Source organism: Orbicella franksi, chromosome 10, assembly GCF_964199315.1.
Source record: "Orbicella franksi chromosome 10, jaOrbFran1.1, whole genome shotgun sequence".
Lineage (NCBI taxonomy): Eukaryota > Metazoa > Cnidaria > Anthozoa > Scleractinia > Merulinidae > Orbicella > Orbicella franksi.
In genome coordinates this window covers 6,452,028-6,474,280 of record NC_138154.1, presented here as the reverse complement: position 1 = coordinate 6,474,280, position 22,253 = coordinate 6,452,028, and the positions used below count along the sequence as shown (strand labels likewise).

The 22,253-nt window shown below is 41.9% G+C and overlaps 6 protein-coding genes and 1 pseudogene across 7 annotated transcripts in view; 1 reads left to right on the top strand and 6 right to left on the bottom strand.

Moving 5' to 3' along the window:
* Positions 1-22,253, top strand: part of LOC145501536 (uncharacterized) — a 121,204-nt pseudogene that overhangs the window by 93,395 nt on the left and 5,556 nt on the right. The gene's annotated exons all lie outside the window — the stretch shown is intronic.
* On the bottom strand, positions 886-1,473 carry LOC145501531 (uncharacterized). The gene has a single exon (XM_081480989.1). The coding sequence runs from the start codon at positions 1,471-1,473 to the stop codon at positions 886-888; it is 588 nt and encodes a 195-aa protein (XP_081337115.1).
* On the bottom strand, positions 1,165-2,853 carry LOC145501530 (uncharacterized). The gene is made up of 2 exons (XM_081480988.1): positions 2,637-2,853; positions 1,165-2,522 (listed from the first exon to the last, which is right to left on the bottom strand). The coding sequence occupies exons 1-2, from the start codon at positions 2,851-2,853 to the stop codon at positions 1,828-1,830; spliced, it is 912 nt and encodes a 303-aa protein (XP_081337114.1). The 3' UTR covers positions 1,165-1,827.
* Positions 2,887-4,047, bottom strand: LOC145501528 (uncharacterized). Its single transcript, XM_081480987.1, has one exon. It carries the CDS (start codon positions 4,045-4,047, stop codon positions 2,887-2,889), a length of 1,161 nt encoding a protein of 386 aa, XP_081337113.1.
* On the bottom strand, positions 4,419-5,324 carry LOC145501527 (uncharacterized). The gene has a single exon (XM_081480986.1). It carries the CDS (start codon positions 5,322-5,324, stop codon positions 4,419-4,421), a length of 906 nt encoding a protein of 301 aa, XP_081337112.1.
* Positions 10,335-11,027, bottom strand: LOC145501526 (uncharacterized). The gene has a single exon (XM_081480985.1). It carries the CDS (start codon positions 11,025-11,027, stop codon positions 10,335-10,337), a length of 693 nt encoding a protein of 230 aa, XP_081337111.1.
* Positions 15,074-17,971, bottom strand: LOC145499781 (uncharacterized). Its single transcript, XM_081479308.1, has 2 exons — positions 16,857-17,971; positions 15,074-16,442 (listed from the first exon to the last, which is right to left on the bottom strand). Exon 2 carries the CDS (start codon positions 15,732-15,734, stop codon positions 15,303-15,305), a length of 432 nt encoding a protein of 143 aa, XP_081335434.1. The 5' UTR covers positions 15,735-16,442; positions 16,857-17,971; the 3' UTR covers positions 15,074-15,302.

The following is a 22,253-nucleotide window of genomic DNA, read 5'->3' as shown; positions in this document are numbered from 1 at the left end:
GACACATTTGCATATTCTGCCCCATTCTAATAGTCGTTTCTACGCTTCGCGTATCCACGACTAAAAACGGGTTGATCAAAGTCTGTCACTAAATGTCCATTGTCTCTTGACATGATGTCTAGACTTATAATAAAAACCACAAAGAAACACGCACGAAACATGAAGTCTCCGACACACTCCCCCAATGCAGCATTGCATGCGAGGGTGCATTTACTTTGGAGACTGAAACAAAACTACTCGGCTATTTCAAGCTAAATGAAACGTTCTACAACGATCACTCGATTTAAGTTCATCATTGTTCGATTTCTTCATTAGTGGTAATCTCTTTGATTCTTGCAGTTGCCGCGGCCGCAGCGGCTCTTGTTGGTCTGAATGTTTTCGCGTCAGGGTTCAATTGCTGTCTAGCTCCTACTGGAAGTTCACACTGCAACTCTAGGGGGGAGAGGTGTTGAACAGGACGCTCTATCACTCCTTTGCTGGGTTTCAGCTGAACTCCACGAGTATGGCCGTCACGTCCTGGATAGAGCTGCTGGACGAAAGCGAGTGGCCACTTCCCTCGATTCTTGTTATCAGATCGTACTAACACTATGTCTCCAACTCTGACTTTGTAGTTAGCTGTCTTGTGGACAAGGTTGTGACGCTCTCTCAAGGCTGTCAGATATTCACGTTGCCATCTATTCCACATTTGATCTTTGCAAGTCTGCAAAAATCTGGCTCATTTTCGTAAATTTGTATCCTCGATTCTCCAGGTCTGCAGTTTGGGAAGCTGATTGGTTCGCTGGAACATAAAGCTGGCTGGTGTCAGGATGGGTAATTCTACGTCGTCTTCAACGTAACCAAGTGGACGACGATTTACCTGCGTTTCCACGTCTAGGAGTACTTCGGTCAATTATTCCAGGAAAGGGTGGCTTTCCCGATGACCTTGTGCATTGCTTTCTTTACTACTCCAATTAGGCGTTCAAATTGGCCACCCCACCAAGGGGTGCAGCTCAGATTGAATTTCCACCTTACATCATGGGACTCGAGGAAACCTTGTAATTGCTCGTCCCTTCTAACCTGCTGTAACCACTTGGCTGCCTTGACAAATGTGCTACCATTATCAGAGTAAATGACAGTTGGATGTCCTCGTCTAGCTATCAGGCGTTTGAGGCATGGAATAAACGTACTAGTCGCTAAGTTGGGAACTAGTTCTAGGTGTACTGCTCTCGATAGGCTGCACGAGAATATCACCAAGTATGCTTTTCCCTCGCGTTTGTGGGTCAGTTTGTACAATATTGGTCCTGCGAAATCGGTCCCAATGACCTCAAAGGCTGCTCCACCATGGGTTACGGTACGGTCTGTGGGTAGCAGTCCAGGGGGTGGAACTGTTACGGGTGAGACTCTGAAACGTTTACAGCCCCAGCACGCAGATCGTACAGCCTTTACTAGCTGTCTTAGGGTCGGGATCCAGTATTCTTCACGAATCGCTGCCATCGTGAGGGACACACCTCCATGTAAGGTCTCTATGTGAATCCGCTATACAAGCTTTCTGGTGAATAGACTGTCAGCTGGTAGATAAACTGGGTACTGTCCCTGGATTCTGCCATGGCATTCAAGCACTTTGTCGGCATTTGGAATGAGGTTGAGTTCACGTCTCGTTTGTTCAAAGTGAGACTTCTGCGCTTCTTGGGACTGGACTCTTCTTATCCACCAATTCTTTGTTTCTTGTATGTCTTCGCTAGTTAGCGGTCCCTTGTGCGCTCTATTGGTGGTGAAGCGGTGCACCCAGGCTTGGATGCGCAGAGTTCGACGTAGATCATAGCGCTCGAGGAGTTCGTCGAATACATTTCATTCTTGTTTAGGTTTTCCGTTTGCCATGCTGAGTACTTCTCTAATAACTTTCGCCTCTTCTTCGGAAGCTTGGGTTTTCACTGTAACTGGATTCTCTGGCCAACCGTTAGGATCCCGCAGCCACGTTGGGCCATTCCACCAGAGCTCTGCGTTAGTCACCTGGCCTCCTCGACTCACTAGGTCTGCTGGGTTTTCAACAGTGGGTACGTACCTCCAATGGATCTGTGGATGTTGTCTAATTTTCTGCACGCAGTTGGCGACGAACTGTCGGTACTGGCCATTTCCTATAATCCAGTGAAGGGCGACGGTGCTGTCCAGCCAAGCGTAAACCGTCGGTTCAGGTAGATCCTTCAGTGCATTTTGGACGTTGACAACTAAATTGGTAGCCATGTACGCACTGACTAACTCTAACCTTGGGATGGTAAGTTCTCTCTTGGCTAATCTTGCTTTTGCCGCAACCAGGGTTTGAGTGATTCTGTCTTCTCGGCGTACGACTGAATAAACCGCCGCTCCGACCCCGTACACTGATGCATCTCCAAACGCATACAACTCAACCGAGATAACTGGTTGCTGGTAAGGTGCTAAGAGTCTTCTTGTGGTTACTTCCGCCGGAAGTGATTGCTCCCATTTCTGCCAGCGTGTTCGAAGGTTTTCTGGGATGTCTGCGTCCCATGGTACTTTGCAGTCGCACACTTATCGATAGATTTGCTTCCCTTGTAGTGTAGTAGGGGATGCCAGACCGAGGGGGTCGTAGACTTTCGCTAGTTTGGCTAAGACTTCACGTTTTGTCGGTGCGCCACTTGTACTTGGGAACTGCACGGCGATGGTGTCTTGGAACTTGTCCCACTTTATGCCCAATAGTTTGGACTCACTTGTCTCGACTAGTAATTGTTGTTTGGCATAGGTCTGATCTTCGCTTGATGCAGGTTGGGCGCTGTCTTCTCTCAATGCAGATTGGGGGTTATCTTCTAGCTGTGGATGATTTGAGTGCCATTTGTGCAACTCAAATGTAGCGTCACTCATAATCTCTTGCGCTATCTTCTTTCGTGTTTGTGCTTACTGCACGTCTTGACCGCCTGTCAACAGGTTGTCTACATAGGAACTTCGGCGTAGTCGCTCCGCTTCTTCCGGGTACTTTTCAGCCCAGGTATCAAGTTGGCATTCAAGAACCCCGCCTAATAGAAATGGTGATGGCGTGAGACCAAACAGAACTCTCGTGAACCAATATGTCTGTACATCTGAATTCAGATCAGTTTGCCAGTGGAAACGAAGGGCATCTCGTTCACTCTCGTGAATTCGGATTTGTAAGAAGGCTTTCTTAATATCCCCCGCTAAGACTACTGGGTAGGCTCTCTGCTGAATAAGTACGTCCCATAGTTTGTTCTGTAGTGCTGGTCCTGGGTACAGGCAATCATTTAGTGATGGTGCATCAGGTGTCACTCGGGCTGAGGCGTCATAGACGATGCACATTTTTGTAGTTTCGGTGGACTTGCGTATCACGCTCTTGTGCGGGATGTAGAATTCTTTCAGCGGCTGTGACACAGGGGGGGCGTTCTCGATAATACCTCCTGACAGTTGTTCTTGGATTATCGCGTCGTACTGCTCCGTTAGTCCCTCTCGCTGAAGTTTTCTGCTTAGGTTCTTTAGTCGTTTCAAGCTACCTTCCTTGTTCGACGGCAGTTCTGGGTGGTTAGCTTTCCACGGGAGAGTGGTCTCATACCAGCCCTCTGGCGAGTATATCAATCGTTCCTTAAACTCGTCAAACACCATTGACTGATCATGGTCTGCCATGTCACGCAATCCCAAGACGTCTAATCTGCACAGATCTTCGTAGTTACTTTGACTTGTCTGGGTGAAAAGCATAATGTTTTTGTTGAATTCTTTCCCTGGGGACATTAGGAACCATCCAAACTTAGTCAGTTCTGCGATCGGGTCGTTGTCTTGTCCGATTCTGGGCCTGGTTTCCGTTTTAATCCTGGCGTATTCTCCGCTGCCAAGTATCACGTGGACTGGAAGAGACGCTTTCGTATCATTGTCGTTGACATTTACACCTTTCAGATGTGAGTACTTCTCAATTAGCGCGCGATAATTAGGGTTGTCAATGGACAACAGTTCTGTCTTGTTTACTTTGGTTGCTTTGACTGACAGCGAAAATTGATGGTCGACAGATTGAAATTCTAGATCGTAAGTTTTGAGTCTGGCAGCTTTTGAGGACATTAGCATATCGATTGTTTTTGTCTGGACATCAGTGGGTTTTATGCGAAGTAGTTCGATCAGTTTTGCGGAAACGTATGAGCTCCCGGCTCCAGAATCGATGAGCGCTCAACACTTAATGCCATTGACTTCTATCACGATGACAGGGAATAAACCTTCTCCAATTTGGTTTGTAGTCAAGGCGACTCCTCTCGCAGGCGTTGGCTGGTTAATAGATTCCTGGGTGGGCATATTACAAATGGACGTGTGGTGACGCTTGTGGCAGTGTTGACAGGCAGAACTGCTTTTACAATAGATGGCGCGATGGTTTCCTGTGGTGCAGTTAAAGCATAGACGCTTGTTAAGGAGAATTTGTCTGCAATCAGCGACACTTGTTATTTTTGTGTACATTCTGCTGCCCTGTGATCTTCACCGCAGTAAACGCAGGGCCAACAGCGGGGCTTCAAATGGGCGTCGCGACGCGCATGGTAAATTCTTGATGGGCATAAGTTCCGTTTCGCTGTTTGCTGTTCTTGTTCATGTTCGCGTTGGCTTGTATCCACCGGATTTCTTCTTATCCACAGACGAATAGCCTCGGACAGTTGTGTGAAGTCCCATTTCTCCCATTCCGGGTCGTTGCGGACCAGATCTCCATGAATTGCTGGCAACTTGTCTAGAGTCATCGAAACCATCCCCTTGACTTGCGCGAGTTTGTTCATTGTCTGCAATGCCTGCACGCAATACATTAGCTTTTCGCCAAATTTGCAGATTTTCTTCGGATTTCCATTGGGCAGTGTAGGCAGATCTAAAATTTCCTTCGTATAGGCCTTGACTATCTCAAACTCCTTCCCGAACTTCTCCAGCAGGATACTCTTCACCCTATTGTATCCTTCGGGCGTGAAAGGGAGTGCTTCGACTGTGTGCTTCGCCTTAGTGTCCAAGAGTTCTCTTAAATACGAAAACTTGGTTATCGCTGCCACACTTGTTTTGTCGATCGTTTCTAAGAATTGTCCCCAAAATCGTGGCCAGTCCATGAAGCTACCGTCAAATTTAGTAATAACAAGCTTCGGTAACTTTGCTTGCATGTCGCTGGCCGTCGCAGCTTGTTGGGGGTGTGGCGCAGTTTGGATTTCTGCCTGCATCTCTAGCTTCGTTTTGTGGAACTTAAGCTGTTCTTCCTGGACGAGCGCTTGTGCTTCTCTTTTTCGGTCTTCGATCCATTTGAGCACTTTCTCTACCTCGAGGTCTGCCTTCTCTAACTGCGCGTCTATCTCGGCGTTCCATGTCTCGATTTCAGTCATCTCTTCTTTGGCTTCGATCTTCTTCGCTTCCACTTCCAGTCACATACGATTTATTTCGGCAGTGATGGACCTTAAAGTCGAAAGCTGCCTCTCGATAGGCTCTGCCTTTCCTGCTTTGATGACGGCGTTCGTCTTCCCGATAGTCATTTTGAGCTGCGCGAGCTTGATGTCCAGCGCTTTCTCAGTCGCTTCCATTTCTTCTTTAGATGTTCCAACAGAAAATCAGGACTAAAAAATACTCACAAAGTTGTCCTTATCCTTCCTCGGTATATCGCGTTGCCGGAGGTGCCACGTTTCGCGAACTTAGCCCCGTTCACTAGGGTTAGTCACTCGGTAATCTAACTAGGCCCCAATCAATAAAGTCGTTTGGGTTTTAACACACGTTTTAATCTCTTCTCTTGGCTTTCACTGTTACAACGGGCGTGTAATAGCTACTCTGAATGCACGAAATAAATGTTTCTCTTTATACTGTTTTATTAGACAATGTGATTGGTTGTTGCTAGGTGATAATCAGAAAAACGGGTTGATCAAAGTCTGTCACTAAATGTCCATTGTCTCTTGACATGATGTCTAGACTTATAATAAAAACCACAAAGAAACACGCACGAAACATGAAGTCTCCGACAAGAGCAATCAAGTGTTTTATTAGAGTGGTTCTTCATTCGAATGTCGAAAAGTAATTGGTTTTGCATCACTTTGCTTCACGATTGACTTAAAAATCTCGTGCCACTTTCTTATTCAGTCACAAGTAAAAGCAAGACCAATGTTGCCCCGCTCTAACGCGCTTTTTCCCATTTTACCTCTGCGTCAGTTGCATGTTATTACTTCGATTTTGATTGGTTCACTGTATTGTTTGTGTCCTTTATGATTGGCGAGAGTGATTACTTTGGTTTTAGTTTTACGATACTCAATTAAAAACCACTCTTGTTGTCAGTAAAATGGACTACAAATGTCAGTAGCCTATTACATTTTAAAGGCGATTTTTCAGTTGTTAGTGAAAATTTTAGCAATTTGTCAGTTGTCACTTAATCCCGCCCAAACCCCCAGTCTTATATGGATTGTTGAAAGAAAGCAAAAAAGTTATCCCTACCTGCCCTCCGTAGGGAAGACTACAAGTGGGAAGGTACTAATAGAAGTGAGCTAGAAAAAATGTAAATGTTTATTGCTAATTTAGCTTTTTTCAAATGCACTATCTTTCCCTATGCGAACAACTGAATATGACTAAAGAGTCGACTGAAGATGCAAATGGCGGGAAACACGTGGAGATCTGCTGGTCAACATATTGCTGGCTCAACCTTTATGTAACGCAATTCAATGCTGGCGATCAAGAGAGATACAGATTTAGTCAGAACATGTATTTAAAAAAAATGCGGATATATACCGGCCAGTAAGTTGATAAGTGTACTTATAGAGATTTGTAGAACATTCTGAAAGCGTTTCTTTAGTCAAGGGATGAACAATTTGTTGGAATTCTGAAAGGTTGTCAGGTCATGGTACAAATACTTCCCGGAGGAAATTTTCGATGGTGGCAACCCGTGGTAAGTGACAATAATAGAATTGCAGGCTTTTCCTCTAGAATTATGCATGGTTGAACCAACGAATTTTTTAGAACTGCATTTCCTTTTTAGTCAGTAAAGGAAGATTTCCTCGCAATGTTATTTTTAGCTTGTGCAAGTTTATGTTGCTGCACACTAGCTGGAATGTACCTGTCAACAACAACTCGGCATGTGACCCTGAAATCTCCTCAGGGCATTATAAACAGCACGACCTCTTGATAATAAACAGCTGAACGAAAGACTGAAAAGTGTTTTATGCCATACGAAAGCCAACAGCTGATTTTGCGAGCAAATCTCAAAATAACAAACGTCAAATCACAAACACTGCGATTTTACTATCGATATTTTGGTGACACGTATCTCTAAAAACGCATAATCTCATCAATTTCTCAAAATCTTGAAACCTTTTAGCCTTACTTTTCCTTCTGGTGCAGCTTTCTTGTTAAACAAGTTTGCAAATGTCGATTTATTTTCTTTAGTGGCCGCTTTTGCCAGCATTGTATGGATAGGGTTTTAGTGCAGTTTTCAAGTGGCATCCGAAGTGAAAACACGGCGGTGCCCAAAGATGTTTTAACTGTTTTTTAAAGATAAATGATCGATGGACAAAGGAACGTTGAAATTAGTGTCATTCCTTTTTGGCAAGGGGAGATATTTGACCTCAAAATCGTACATACATACATACATATATTTTTGATGAGGCAGGTCTGCATCTGGCAACCCAGAGGGCTGGTGTGGACCTGCCATAAAATATCTACCTAGAAACTAAAATCTAAAATTATGAAAAATACATCCTTTGGATTCAAAAGCTACTAAAAGATAATTTAAAACGACTTAAAATTTACATTTCTATTAAAATTAAGTATAAAAAAGAGTGTTTTAAAAATATAAAAATGCACTATTCTTAGATTTAATAAGGCATGCCTCTTTCTCAAACTGTATTTGGTCTAATGTTTTTGAGGCTAGTTTAAGTTTTTCTTTAAAAAGCTGAAGAGAAGTAACGTTTCTTATGAATTTTGGGATGGAATTCCACACTATAGGGCCTCTATACCTTATGCTATTTCTTCTGAGTTCACTATGATAACGTGCTAGCAAGAAGTCATTCGAGCGCCTTAATTTGTAACTAGTCTCATTTGTGCGAGTTCCAAGGAGGGCCGTAAGCTGCTCCGGTAGAATATCATTATGCACCTGATACATTATCGATGCGAGCCTCCGCTTGTAGATGTAACTCAATGGCTTCCATTTAGCCCTTTTAAGGGCGTCACAATCAGGAGTTCCACTAGGGAGTTTATGGATTAGTTTTGCAGCTTTTATGTGTAAATGCTCTAGGTCATTAAATGAAGACAATGAACAGGATCCCCATACAGCAATGCAGTAGGTTATGCTTGGAACAATGCCTTTGTAATAGATTTCTTCAAGAACACAGGTAGGCAGTCCTTTCATAGACTTTAGGAATTTTAGTTTTCCTCCAAATTTGGAGTGGAGCATTTTAATTTGAGGTTTCCAGTTCAAGTTGTGGTCGATTACAACACCCAAGCAGGTAGATTTGGAGGTGAAATATATGTATGAGTTGCCAAATATCAGTGGTCTCATAGGGCCGACAAATGAGTGTTTGCAGATTAACATTGCTTCCGTCTTGCCAATGTGAACAGTCAAGTGATTTTGGTCGCACCAGCTTTTAAAATCAATTAATATTCAGTTTAACGCATCCACTATTTCTTCAACCTCCTTCCCAATGTAATACACGGTGGTGTCGTCGGCAAACATATGAATAAATCCGGTTGCTGACAAGTTGGGGAAATCATTTGCATAAATTGCAAAAAGTCTAGGACCTAGGAGGGAACCTTGAGGGACCCCAATATTGACTGGTCGCAGCCCAGATCTTACTCCATTACAGTGGCAAATTGGCATCTATTTGAGAGGTAACTTACGATCCACTCGTGGAAACCACCTGATATTCCTGCAGCTGATAATTTGAGTTGAAGGATGTTGTGGTCGACGGTGTCAAAAGCTTTTTTGAAATCAATAAATAGTACTCCGACTTTGTGGCCAGTATCAATTGCCTTTTTCCATGTTTCAGTGAGATAGACAAGTAATGATTCAGTGGAGATTCCTTTCTTGAACCCCCATTGGTTTGAGTGAACAAGGCTATGCATCTCGAGATGATCGTCTAGAGAGTCACAAACAATACTCTCTAAGATTTTGCTGTTTAAATTTAGCATCGTCAGAGGTCTATAGTTCGCACAATCTGACTTGGACCCCTTCTTGAAAACTGGGATTACTTCTCCAATTTTCCAGTTACTCGGGTGGAGGCCGCATTGAATACTGTTCTTAAATATACTGAAGAGACCTTCAAAGAGGGTGTCGCCTGCCTCCGCCATTTCACGTGACGTTATTTTGTCAGGACCCCCTGTTTTTTGTTTTATCCGAGATAGTTTCAGCTTAACTTGTTTTTCAGACAGGCCAATTTGGTTTATGGTGGGTGTTATAGGATAAATGGTCTCGAATGGCTGAGCAGTCATGGCATCATGGTCAAACTTTTCAGCAAGCTGAGTTCCAATGCTTGCAAAGTAATCATTCATAGCTTCGGCCTTGTCGAAATCGTTTGTTAGGATGTTACTATCTCTGTTATAGACTGGTGGAATTAGTTTTCTTGTGCCGATGTCTTGTGCATTCTTTACCACTTGCCAGAATTTCTTGCTATTGTTGGTGTCAGCAAATTGTTCCCTCCCGTATGAAATTTTCGCATTATGGATCAATTTCTTTACACGGTTCCTAGCGGCTTTATACAAGCTCCAGGTTGTTGGATCTTTGTTAACTTTAAAGAGCTTTAGCAGCCGGTAACGGTTGTTTTGTTCTTTCTTTATCTCATTAGTTATCCACGGCCATTTGTTTTCTCTCTTTCTGACTTTCCTGGTTGAGATGTGGTTAGACGCGATTTCCTGGTAGATGTGTTGCCATTGCCATACTTGATCCTCTAGGTCATCAAAAATCTCGCATACACTCCAAGGGGCACATTCGATGTCGTTTTTAAATTTTTGCTGGTCAAATTTCTTGTAGTTGTTTACGGTTTTCGTTGCCAATGGATTTTTCTTCTTTCTCATTCGCAAATTTGCATAAACAAAACTGTGATCAGATATTCCCAGGTGGGCGACTCCAGCTGTTGTGATGCTCTCCGCATGGCTAACAATTATCAGGTCGATTAATGTTTGTGCTTTGTCAGATATTCTGGTCGGTTCTCTTATGACACATTTTAAGCCATAAGTGTTTAATATGCACGTTAGGTGCCTACACCTTCTTGCCCTTTTAGAGACAAATCAGAATTTAAATCGCCCATGATTACTATGTTTTTTCGCGTAGACCAAACCTCCTCTAACATGACGTTAAATGTATCGTAGAAGGAGAGATCAAGCGGTGGTCTGTACACACAAGCAAATAGCCATGATTGCGATTGGCTTCATACATTTATCCAAACACCTTCGATGGTATGAGGGACTTGCATTTTAACCTCTTCGTAGGCTGACAAAGAATCTTTGTAGTACATTAAAACACCACCACCATTCCTATGGCGATCTTTCCGGATTGTGAAGTAACCCTTAATTCCAATTTCATCATCGGTAATGTCATTCGCCAACTTGGTCTCAGTTACAGCTAGAATATCCAGGCTAATGTTTAGCAGTAGCATGCGAATCTTGGGTAGTTTTCCCTTTAGGCCATTAACATTGATGTGGCCTATTTTCAGACCAGGATGATCTGAGAGGCAGTTGTTGATCGATGAGAATACATCGGAAGGTTGGGATTCGGGGCTGCTGGCACTGAAAGCTGCGGTTTGCCAAGTACACCATCGACAAATCCAGCTAATTGTGTTCTCTTTGATGCGAATAAAATCACTTGGTTTAACATTTCCACACTTCATATGGTAAACGCACCCACAGTTTGAACATGTTAGCGATTGGTGATTTATTACTATCGTTCTTAAGCATTTCTGGCAGCTCGGTTTTGGTAAGGGTCCAGGGTTTGGACAAATGTCTCCACTGATAATTAATCTACTTAGTTGGAATGTAGAATTGGTGTTGGGATAGCGGCTGACCCGGAGACCAAAGTATCTCTTTACTTTAAGTTGCATGAAATCAACATGGCCTCCGCTCATTAGAGTAAACTTACTCAGCAGTGGGTTGTTTCATGTTGGTTCTTGTCCTGGAGCTCCTGATATGATCACATTGCGATGGCCAGTTACATTTGGGACACGAAGATCTCTTCTGAGATTAAAAATACTCGAGAAGAGTGACAGAGAAACTAAAAGAACCATGGATAGTTTCAAGGCACGTCTGCCCGCCATTATGCCGCTCACCAAAATGGGCATATATAAATATTTCAAATATTTGAAGGTATAAAAACACAGTCACATATTCATGTCCATTGATTGACAAGCGGCTGATCAAATAAACTGTTACTTGGTTCTTGCATTCACTATAGATATACCAATATGTGTACCAAACTTGGTAGCAATAGGTTAAGTACAGTTGTTCTGAGAGCTTCATACATTTTGCCTATATTGAGGCAATTTTCTTGGCAAAAATCTAGTAAAACCAGGGGGGGACCTACTTCCCCCCTGAAAGATCCAAAACCAAAACCAATGTGTCTTTCTGAGTTTTGGGTTAGACCCTTTATACTGGCTAAGTTTCATTGAAATCGGTGAGATGGCATGTAGCAGACCTGCCTGGTGCACCCATGGACATGCTCTTAAGTCTGCTTCAGACGTGTTCAAAGTCCCTAAGTAAAGTCCTAAAATATCTAAGTATCTAGGTATCAAAATCTGTAACTGAACACTAACTAAAAGCTATTTGTAAGTCGCCTTACTCAGGCTAAGGAGTGCTATGTAGGCTTACCAGTGTGCCCTTTAGCCTAATCATAGTGCTGTTTAGGCCAATAATATTGCAGAGTGTTCTTAATTTTAGGCTGAAAAGGGAGCCATTAATTGAAGTTGGTATAAATAACTCATTTATGCTACAAATGTTAATTGCATGTTGGCTAACCTAAAATGGCTGCTACATATACTAACTACCGTACTATATATTAAGGCAAACAAGTAGTTACTAATAGCCTAACTGGAAAGGTTTTGATAATTGCTCGCTCCCATTTCGTGCAGGCTGCCTTAGATGAGTTCACCCACCATTCGTATGGAAACATCCACATTCCTTGAACAGGACCAGTGACCTGTATTCCGTCAACAATGTGGTGAAGGAGATGAAGGAATATATCCTAGGGAGGAAAAGACGAAAAATAATTTTTAATAACCTGTGTGTTAAATTGAAAAAAGTTAATTATTTGAAAGGTGCTTTTGGAGAAAGGATAACAAGATAAATTTATGGTAAAAATTATTTCATATGCCACTAAATGTGGCTAACAAAATTGTGGGTCAAATTTATTCAAACTTATATCCCTAGCAACTTCATTCAGTTCCTTGACAACATGTAGGCTGTGAGGCCCAAAGATGTAACAGTCCACAGTAGACTAAACCAGCACAATTTAGGGTTGCCAGCATATTTTGTTCAGGGCTGGTCAACATTATTTGGTTTCGTAATATAGATAGGACCCTGCATGTGCTCTGTTTGGTCCAAAACCCATGTTTTATCAGAGTATAAAACATAGAAAAAGTGTGTTTAATTGTTTTGTGCCACATTACCTCTATATCATCTTGAGTGTTCTAGAGAACACTCAGGAAATGTAGGAAACACTTGCCTGCAGCTCATGTTTTCTACATTTCCCTCATGTTCTCGATTATCCGTCATGTTTTATCAGAGTGTAATACACGTCTTAGGCTTCTTTATTTGTTAACTACTGGTAAATAAAGTATACAACTGATCCTTAAATAAAAATGGTACCTGTATGATGCAAGGAAAGTCTCTCTCCATAAGGGCAGTTTCTATTTTTCTTGATTTAAGTAAAGCATTTGACACGGCCAATCACTCTACCCTGTTATCCAAACTTGACTCATATGGTATTCGAAGCACTGAAAATCAGTGGTTTAAGTCTTACTTGAGCAATAGGAAACAAAAGGTATTTGTTAATGGTATCAAGTCTAGTTCTCTTTTAATAAGCTCAGGTGTACCGCAAGGGTCAATTTTAGGTCCTTTTCTTTTTCTAATTTATATTAATGATATTGTTAAATCAACCAACTACTTCTCCGTAAGACTGTTTGCTGATGACGCTTCTTTAACTGCGACTGGTAAAGATTTAGATGTACTTTTACATAGAATAAACTCTGAATTGCCTGCTATTTATGAATGGTTATGCTCAAACAGATTAACCTTGAATTTAAGTAAGACAAAATACCTGGTTTTTCAACCACGACAAAAAAGAAATTATAATTTACATATCCCTCTTAAACTAGCAGACTGGTACCTAGAACAGTCTTCCAGTGTTAAATATTTAGGACTCATTATTGATTGCTCACTGTCTTGGCACAACCATATCGATTATATAAGTAATAAAATCAGCAAAAGTGTAAATGTTATTGCAAAACTAAAACCCTATGTGACATCCCAATTCCTAACAAGTATTTATTATACACTAATATATCCCTATTTAACTTATGGTTGCGTACTGTGGGGTAATAATTACGAGGCTCCATTGTCACAATTGGTGAGACTACAAAACAAAGCTATTAGAATAATCAACAATGTGCCACTTCGTGAACATATTACCATTATGTAAACCTTGGTCTTATTAAGCTTCCTGACATTGTTAAATTATATACCTGCCAGCTATCTTATGACCACTTAATTGATGAAAAACCATCTAATTACACCTTACCTCTGGTATCTGAGCAACATAACTACATTACTCGAAGTGCATCCCTACAACACTTAAATCCCGGTTTCTCTAGAATAAATATAAGGAAATTTTGTCCCACTGTTATTGGATGTTACTATTGGAATGACCTTCCCTTATCTATATGTAACTTAGCGACTAGAAAACGTTTTAAAAAAAGCACTCTTCCAGTATTATTTTGCTCAGTATTAATTAATTCATACCTCTTCCTCTCCTATGTTAAGTTAACTTTTTTATTCTAATTATTATTGTCAATTAAACAAGGGCATCTAATTAGCTTGCTATATTTTTGCCCTTCTCCATTTCTCCTCTTACTTGTCTACTTTATTTTATCTTTGTAATTTTAGAATGGAATAAATAAATAAAATGAAAAAAAAATTAAACAAAAATCTGCTGTGTTGTATGTTGTGCATCATTTGGATGTGAGTATCAGACCTTTATTCTGCTTCTTCTTTTTTCTCTTTGGAGCTCCACCAGCCCCTATTTTCCCTGTTCGTTTCTGTCCTGGTGTATCTGAATCAAAATATGGTTACTAAATACAACTAAAGAGCATGAAGCTATCTTTTTAAAAAAAAATTCAAGCAACCAAGAAGTTCAGCTACCTAATAAAGCAGGCACAACACAGTGCTGTATATGGAAAAGTCTATCAAAAACAATTATATCAGTTATTAGTATAATTTCAGAGCTGAACAAAGAGCTTCCAGCAATCTGATTGGTTGAGCGATACCTTATATGACATTACATTAACCGCTCTAGGTGGTGAATATAACATTTCTGGGCTTGGTTACTAAGTTTGTCACCTTTCCTATCTGGGCAAGTAAACATGGCATACGGTTGTTGAATGAATTTTTCATTTATTAGAAGACATCACTCCAAGTCCATGATATTTGTACATTTGAAAGGATGGGGAATTTTCAAAATGACTGCTATCACCCTGAGACCAAAAATCCTTTCAATAACTCATATTCAAGGCATTACAAAGAATCGTAAACACAGTTGTTGTGTTGATCGCCAGCAGGTCAGATCAATTGACCGAACTTTATTTCTCTTCAAACTAAAGCTACTCATTTATGGATGATGATGACAACTGTGAATGAAGTCAACAACAATAACACAAAGGTACCAGATGAAATTATTTTTCGTAGTGCTTCGCTTGTTTGTTTTACTGCCCAACTTGATGAATAAATCGATTAACAATCAATGTACATACAAGCTTATTATTAAAAGTATGGCTGCATACATGTATGCAAATGAGCAATTATTGTGGCTTTTTTAATGTTTTAGTCCTTAATTCTCTTTGTTGAGCTCTGAAATTACACTAAAACAGTTATGGGCCAAAGGCGAAGTGAACCTTCATGAATATTCACCGATGTTCACTTTGCCTCCTGCAAATAATTGTTTAACAGTACCATTACAGTGGAACTTGTATTAACCACTGCTGGTGCTGCTGCTGCTGCTGCTACTACCACTACTACTACTGCTGCTGCTGCTCTTTCTATTGTTGCTACTGCTTCTGCTAATGCTGCTGCACTGAGTTTATCAAAATCAGCAAAGCATAAATTGTTGTCATGAACACTACCCTTAAATTACATTAAAAATTTATGTCCGTATCTTTAACTGTCTGCACATCACGGTACCATTCTCTCTGCCCAAACTTTTCCTCTTCAAGGAGCACCTGGCTGATATTGGCATTACCTGATAGCAGCCCCACCAGAGTGGTGATGACATTGGTGATGGTGTGCATTGCATCAGGTTGTACTAGTGTGGTGCAGTCATGATTTGGTAGCCTCATGAAAGCATACCTACCTTTGCACCAATACGACTTTGCAAGAAATGCCCTTTCCGTATTAGATTTGGCTTGGTCATAAATTGCATGTTTCTCTACCAGTTCCCTGTAGGCGGGGGTCACGGGTTTGGAAGATGCACATGATTTGTTTTCCCCCGCTCTGCATGGAAACCTTTGGACATCATTGTGGAGAGCATGGTCATTGGGGAGGAAAGATCTGTTCTCCATATACACCATCTTGTGAAGGTGCTTATGATAAACACGTATAAGGAAAGAAGACAGATTGTCATCAAATACACAAAGAAAATAGGAAAATCAAAATATTTGGCCTGACAAACAGGAAGGAAAGACAAATTCATGAAATAACTAGTAGGGGAGGGGGCTGCTTCAACTTCAGGTTCTGCAGTAACTTTTTTCTGGTTTGTTCCGTATACATGTATTTCCTTCTGTGGGTCTCACTTTGTGCACTGCCATTCTTGATTTTTCTTGTACAAGGAATTTTTTTGGGAAAATAATCAACCCAGTTCAGTAACATTGGCACAGAAAAATACATGATTTATCCCTGACTGGTTTACAGAAATCTTTAAATTAAAATGCAACACTAGCTATCTTACCAATTCAAAATGATAACTGAGTTTTTACAAAAAGTGACAGTAATCTAGTTTCCTGCATTGAGGAATAATGACTTTTTATACCAATTTACAGGATATGCAATACTTATCTTGAATTTCACACCAGGAACACATCCCTTATAGGCTCCTGAACCAAAGACATGGAAAACCTTACCCACACCAGGATAATTGAGAACATAAGACATCTCACATTTGAGCACAAATGGTGCCTTGCTGTATGAATTGTAAACAGATTTGCCAGACAGCTGTAACAACTCGTCAACAAGCAAGTCAAGATATGGCTGAAGAGTTTCAGGTTCCCTTGATCCGTTTCCTGTACAATTTTTGGGAAACAAACAAGTAAATTAGGCTGTTTAGATGTGCTGAGAAGCTTTTCCCACTGATCTTCATGGGAAAAAATGAAACAAGAAAACAAAGGAATGCTTTCTTCACAAATGCATCACTGTTTTTTCACATGTAGTCTGCCAAACCATAACAAAATGCCGGCTTCTTGGTTCCATCATAAAGAAAACAACTGCAACAAAGGGAAGCATGCATTATAACCTTATATAATCACAACATCTATAAAAAAATCTAACATTATTTCTTCTACACTGCTCAAACAATGGGCAGAAATAGGATAAAATTAAAATTCAACCAGGTTCAGGGGCACTTATAACTGGAGAGCTTTATTTAACAGTTTTCTACTCCTTATTTTGCTGATAAATTTCAACGGACATATATTCACCTGGAATTATGCCAACAAGTAACAGCCTCCCAAAAAGGTACCTGATCTGTCGGGGGCAAATTCAGCATAGCCTGAGTAATGGGCCACGTGGAGTAGGAAGTTTTAGGTTTTAGATGACTGTAAAAGGATTCTTCTTTCACTGGCACTACTTCTGAAGGTGTTCCATAATGGAGATTGTTGAATATCATCCATGATATCAGGCTGCGTGCGATCTTTCTCATTTGTAGTAAATGACTGAGCCACTTGGGCTAGTGATGCTGTCCCATAGAGGCAACTGAAACATGGCCCAAGTGGCAAATAAACAAAATGCTTCCTAGCAATGTTTCTACTTAAAAACGATCTGACCCACATTTAGGGCATTTCACCAGAGTGTTATACTTGTGATTGTCAGTGTCCCTAAACAGAACACAGTCACGAGGACAGGCATGAAAGCAAAAGCTTTCTACGAGAAAAGGTTTAATAATTGAGTATGCCTCATCATAGTTACTCAGTAACAGGTTCCCTGGTGGAAGGAGACACTTCTGAACACTGAATTGATAAGAGAGACTCTCTTTACTAATACCAGGATTTGAAGAAAACCACAAAAACTGAGAAGCAACAGCTTGTAAAAGTGTAATAGAACTTCCAGGATACAGTGGGGTTTTAGCAGATGGCTGGTCATGGGTAGATGGATCAAAGTTTGTGTCTGTTGTCAAAGTTTTACAAACATTACCAGACTCAACTGTACCCTCAAAACTACCATCACTTTCTACATCATTGTAGCAAAAGGTAAAGGTAAAGTCTGCATACGAGCCAAGTGGCCCATCAGGCCGGAGCTTATCCTGGTTTCTGTAGCATGAAGCGACTAGGAGTATTTCTACTCCCCCCTGGATGGGATGCTAGTCCATCGCAGGGTTACCCCCAGCATTAAGTTCGCCAGTACCCATTTATACACCTGGGTAGAGAGAGGCACTGTGAGAGTAAAGTGTCTAGCCCAAGAACACAACACAATGTCCCCAGCCAGGGCTTGAACCCGGACCACTCGATCCAGAGACGAGTGCACTAACCATGAGGCCACTGTGCCTCCCTACATCATTGTAGTAGCTAGAATGAAAGATCAGGGTGTGGTCTAAGTTAACATTCTACTTCGTCATTGGTCAATGTCGCTAAGGAGTCATGTGAGATATGCGCGCGAAACCAGAGCGGTCACTTGCAAGCGAACTTTAGAGTAGTTGCACGTAGAAATATTTATCATGGCGAAAACAAACCATCCAGAAGATCCCGACGAAATACCGAAGGAAAATCCCACTGAGGAAGTCGAAGACGACCTTCTAGAGGATCCTGCACTCGACAATAGCGACTTGCTATTGAGAGTACTCACTAATTTGGACCGAAACATGGATCACATGGCGGGTTCATTGTCCACCATGGGCGAAGCTTTCGCTGCTTTGTCGAAGCAGCGCCCAGCGAAGCAAGACGCTCGCTCTGTGACTTTAGACCCTTTAAATGGGGAAACAAAGAAACCTAGAGTTGATGCCGGTGATGCTGTTGAAACTGGCGGTGAAAGTGATGATTCGGACGTTCAAAAGCTTCTTGCAACCAGCGCTGAGAACGACTCCAAAGGCGCCAAAACGTCGTCCACCAAAACGCAGGACTCCTGCAACAATGAAGGCGAAGACGATCTTTTAAAGAAATTGGCCCTTGACTTCTCAAAAGATGACAAGGTGAGCAGCCCAACATCCAAGCAACTTGCAGATATTATCAATAAGAGATGGGCTTCGAAACTGAGTGAGAACAAGGTCAAAGAGACGGTCGAGAAATACGCTCGCCCTGAAAACTGCGAGAAGCTTGTTGCCCCCAAAGTGAACCCAGAGATTTGGGGAAAATGAACCCATCATGGGAAAAAGCAGGACCTCAGATTGTCCGCTATTCAGAACATGATAGTGAAGGTTGGAGCCATTATTGCTCAATCAACCCAGAAGCTCATGGATTTTCGAGGCCAGGGCACGCAAAGTGGCAAGCTCGACACAGGCGCCTTAGTCACAGCACAAATTGATGCCATTGCCCTGTTGGGTCACACCAATTACAAGCTCTCGCTTCGTAGATGGGAAGCTATCAAACCCAACCTTAACAAGGAATACGGCTCGCTGTGTTCTTCGCAAACGCCGGTTACCAACTTGTTATTTGGCGACGAGCTTCAGTCGCAGCTTACTGCAATTCGAGCCTCAAACCGAAGTAGTCACACGGCAGTGCACAATAGCACTAATAAATCTTTCACCAAACCTCCTTATCGCCAGAAAGAGGACCAGCCTTTTTTAGGCAAGGGCCATTTCCAGTCCAGGTGGAAGCCCCAGAAAACCTGGAAGAAAAAGGAGGAAACCAGCAAGAAATAAATACTGCCGATGACATCATGTCCAAGCTCCACATGTTACAGGTAACCCAATTTGAAGGCTTTATTCCTACACTCATAGCTTACCTTGTTGCCCAAACAAGTTGCTTCAAAAGCGGTAGGCTGGCACGATTTGTCCATTGTTGGCAAAGAATCACCTCAGACACTGAGATTCTTCAAATGGTGTCAGGACAATACATTGAATTTGACACTAAGCCTTGCCAAACACGCCCCCCTGCAGTGAAATGTTTTAGTGTAGAAGAAAATGCTATTATTTCCAAAGAGGTTGCAAGCTTGCTTCAGAAGGCAGTTGTTGTTGAAACCAGTCATGAACCAGGGGAGTTTATCTCTTCTGTTTCTGTGCGACCCAAAAAAGATGGCTCTCACCAAATGATCCTGAACCTTAAAAACGTGAATAAGCATGTGCAATACAACCACTTTAAAATGGATACCCTTCAAAGTGTAATAAGTCTTATTACCCCTAACTGCTATATGGCCTCTGTTGACCTCAAGGACGCATATTACTGCGTATCTATTGCGGTTTCAGACCAGAAGTACCTTAAGTTTGAATGAGGTGGCAAATTGTATCAGTTTACCTGTTTTCCTAATGGCTTAGCTTTCTGCCCAAGGAAGTTTACTAAACTAATGAAGCCAGCCTACTCTGTTTTGAGACAACTTGGGCATATAAACTCACCGTATATTGATGACTCGTACCTACAAGGTGGAAGTTATGAGGAATGCCTAGCTAATGTTCTAGACACTGTGAAAATGTTCCTCTCATTGGGTTTCATTATTCACCCTCAAAAGTCAGTTTTTATCCCTTCACAAAACTTATTATTTTTGGGGTTTGTCTTGGACTCAGTCCAGATGAAAATTTATTTGACCAATGAAAAAGTCGACAAGCTCAAATCAATTTGTACCAAGCTTATCAAGGCCAAAGAAACCACTATACGGGAGGTTTCAAGGGCCCTTGGGTATATGGTATCTAGTTTCCCAGGTGTCATGTATGGCCCACTCTGTTTCCGTCAGTTAGAGAGGGAGAAAACTCTTGCTTTAAGATATAGCAAGGGTGATTATGATGCTTGTATGGTAGTATCAGACAAAGCTGGTACAGAATTATTGTGGTGGAACACACACCTTGAAGCCAGTTACAATGTCATTAGTCATGGTGAGCCTACTGTTGTCATGTCAACTGATGCCTCATCCACTGGCTGGGGCTGCGCTCTAAATGATACCAGTACAGGTGGACATTGGACTGCAGAGGAAACCAGAAACCACATAAACTATTTAGAGCTCCTAGCCATATACTTGGCTCTTAAATCTTTTTCACCTATCATTAATGGGCAGCATGTGAAGGCCATGGTGGATAATATGACTGCCCTGTCTGATATTAACCATATGGGTACTAGTAGCTCTGAAAAAAGAAATGACCTAGCCAAAGAAATTTGGTTATGGTGTGCCCAAAGAAATATTTGGCTGACAGCTGTCCATATCCCTGATGTAGAGAATGTGGAAGCTGATAGACAATCTAGACGGTCTCACTCGCAACTTGAGTGGACACTAGACAGAACTATTTTCAGGGACTGCATCAATGCAGCAAAGGTTGAGCCCAACATTGACTTCTTTGCTTCCAGAATAAACCACCAGCTTCAGCCCTATGTATCCTGGCATCCTGACCCAGGGGCTGTGGCAATTGATGCATTTCATTTATCATGGAAGCAATATGTGCCTTACATATTCCCTCCATTTTCTCTTATCTCCAGAGTATTGCAGAAGTTCCAACAGGAGAAAGTTCAAGGAATTATCATTGTGCCAAAATGGCCAACCCAAACGTGGTGGCCTGTCTTGATGAGAATGCTGATCGACAATCCAGTACTACTACCCAAAAGAAAGAAACTGCTGTTTCTTCCGAGCAGCCCAGAAAAGATTCACCCTCTGTATCCAAAACTGGAGCTGCTGATGTGCCACTTGTCTGGAGATCCCTTGAAAGCCAAGGAATTTCGACAGCAGCTTCCAGAATCATTATGCAGTCCTGGAGACAGGGCACCACAACCCAGTACCAAACTTACTACAAGAAGTGGGAATCATTCTGCTGTCGATGGAAAATTAATCCCCTTCAGGCCACTTTACAGGATGGCATAAAATTCCTTGGAGACCTCTTTGCTACTGGTGTGGGATACAGCTGTATTAACACTGCATGTAGTGCGCTGTCCTCTATTATTGTGCTTCCTGGGAGTGTTCATTTTGGCAGCCATCCGCTCGTTACCAGGTTTGTGAAAGGCGTTTTCGAAAGTAGGCCTTCCCTCCCATGATACAAAGAAATATGGGATGTAAACTCTGTCCTAAAGGTACTTGCCACCTGGACTCTTGGAGTGGATTTAAGTCTGAGAGATCTGTCCTGGAAGCTTACCATGTTGCTTGCCCTCTTGTCTGGCCAGAGAGTACAGACGCTGAAGGCGCTTAATCTGACCTCAATGAATTTAACTGCAAACACATGTGTATTTACCATTGAAACACCACTGAAGACCACTCGGCCAGGCAAGCACCTACGTCTAATTGAGTTTTTGGCATACGAGGCTGACCGGAACCTGTGTGTTGTACAACATTTGCACGCCTATATCAATAGAACATCTCACGAGGAGAAACTGACCAGTTGCTGATTGGCTATCAGAAGCCTCACAAGCCTGTGTCAACTGACACTATCGCTTGCTGGATCAAGAATGTCATGGCCAAAGCAGGAATTGACATTAGTGTATATAAAGCACATAGCACAAGAGCAGCCGCCACATCAGCTGCAAAAGGGAAACAGGTCCCTATTGACACTATCTTGTCTGCAGCAGGTTGGAGTAGTGTGAGCACCTTTGCTCGGTTTTATGATAAGCCTATCCAAGACACTGCCGCAAACTTCGGACATGAACTGCTGCATAGTCACCGTTAAATGCTTTTTACACAGCTGTTTCAACCAGAATTGTTTACCATATTGTTACTGTTACTGTAAGGTTACTTGAAGAGACATGACATTTTGATGT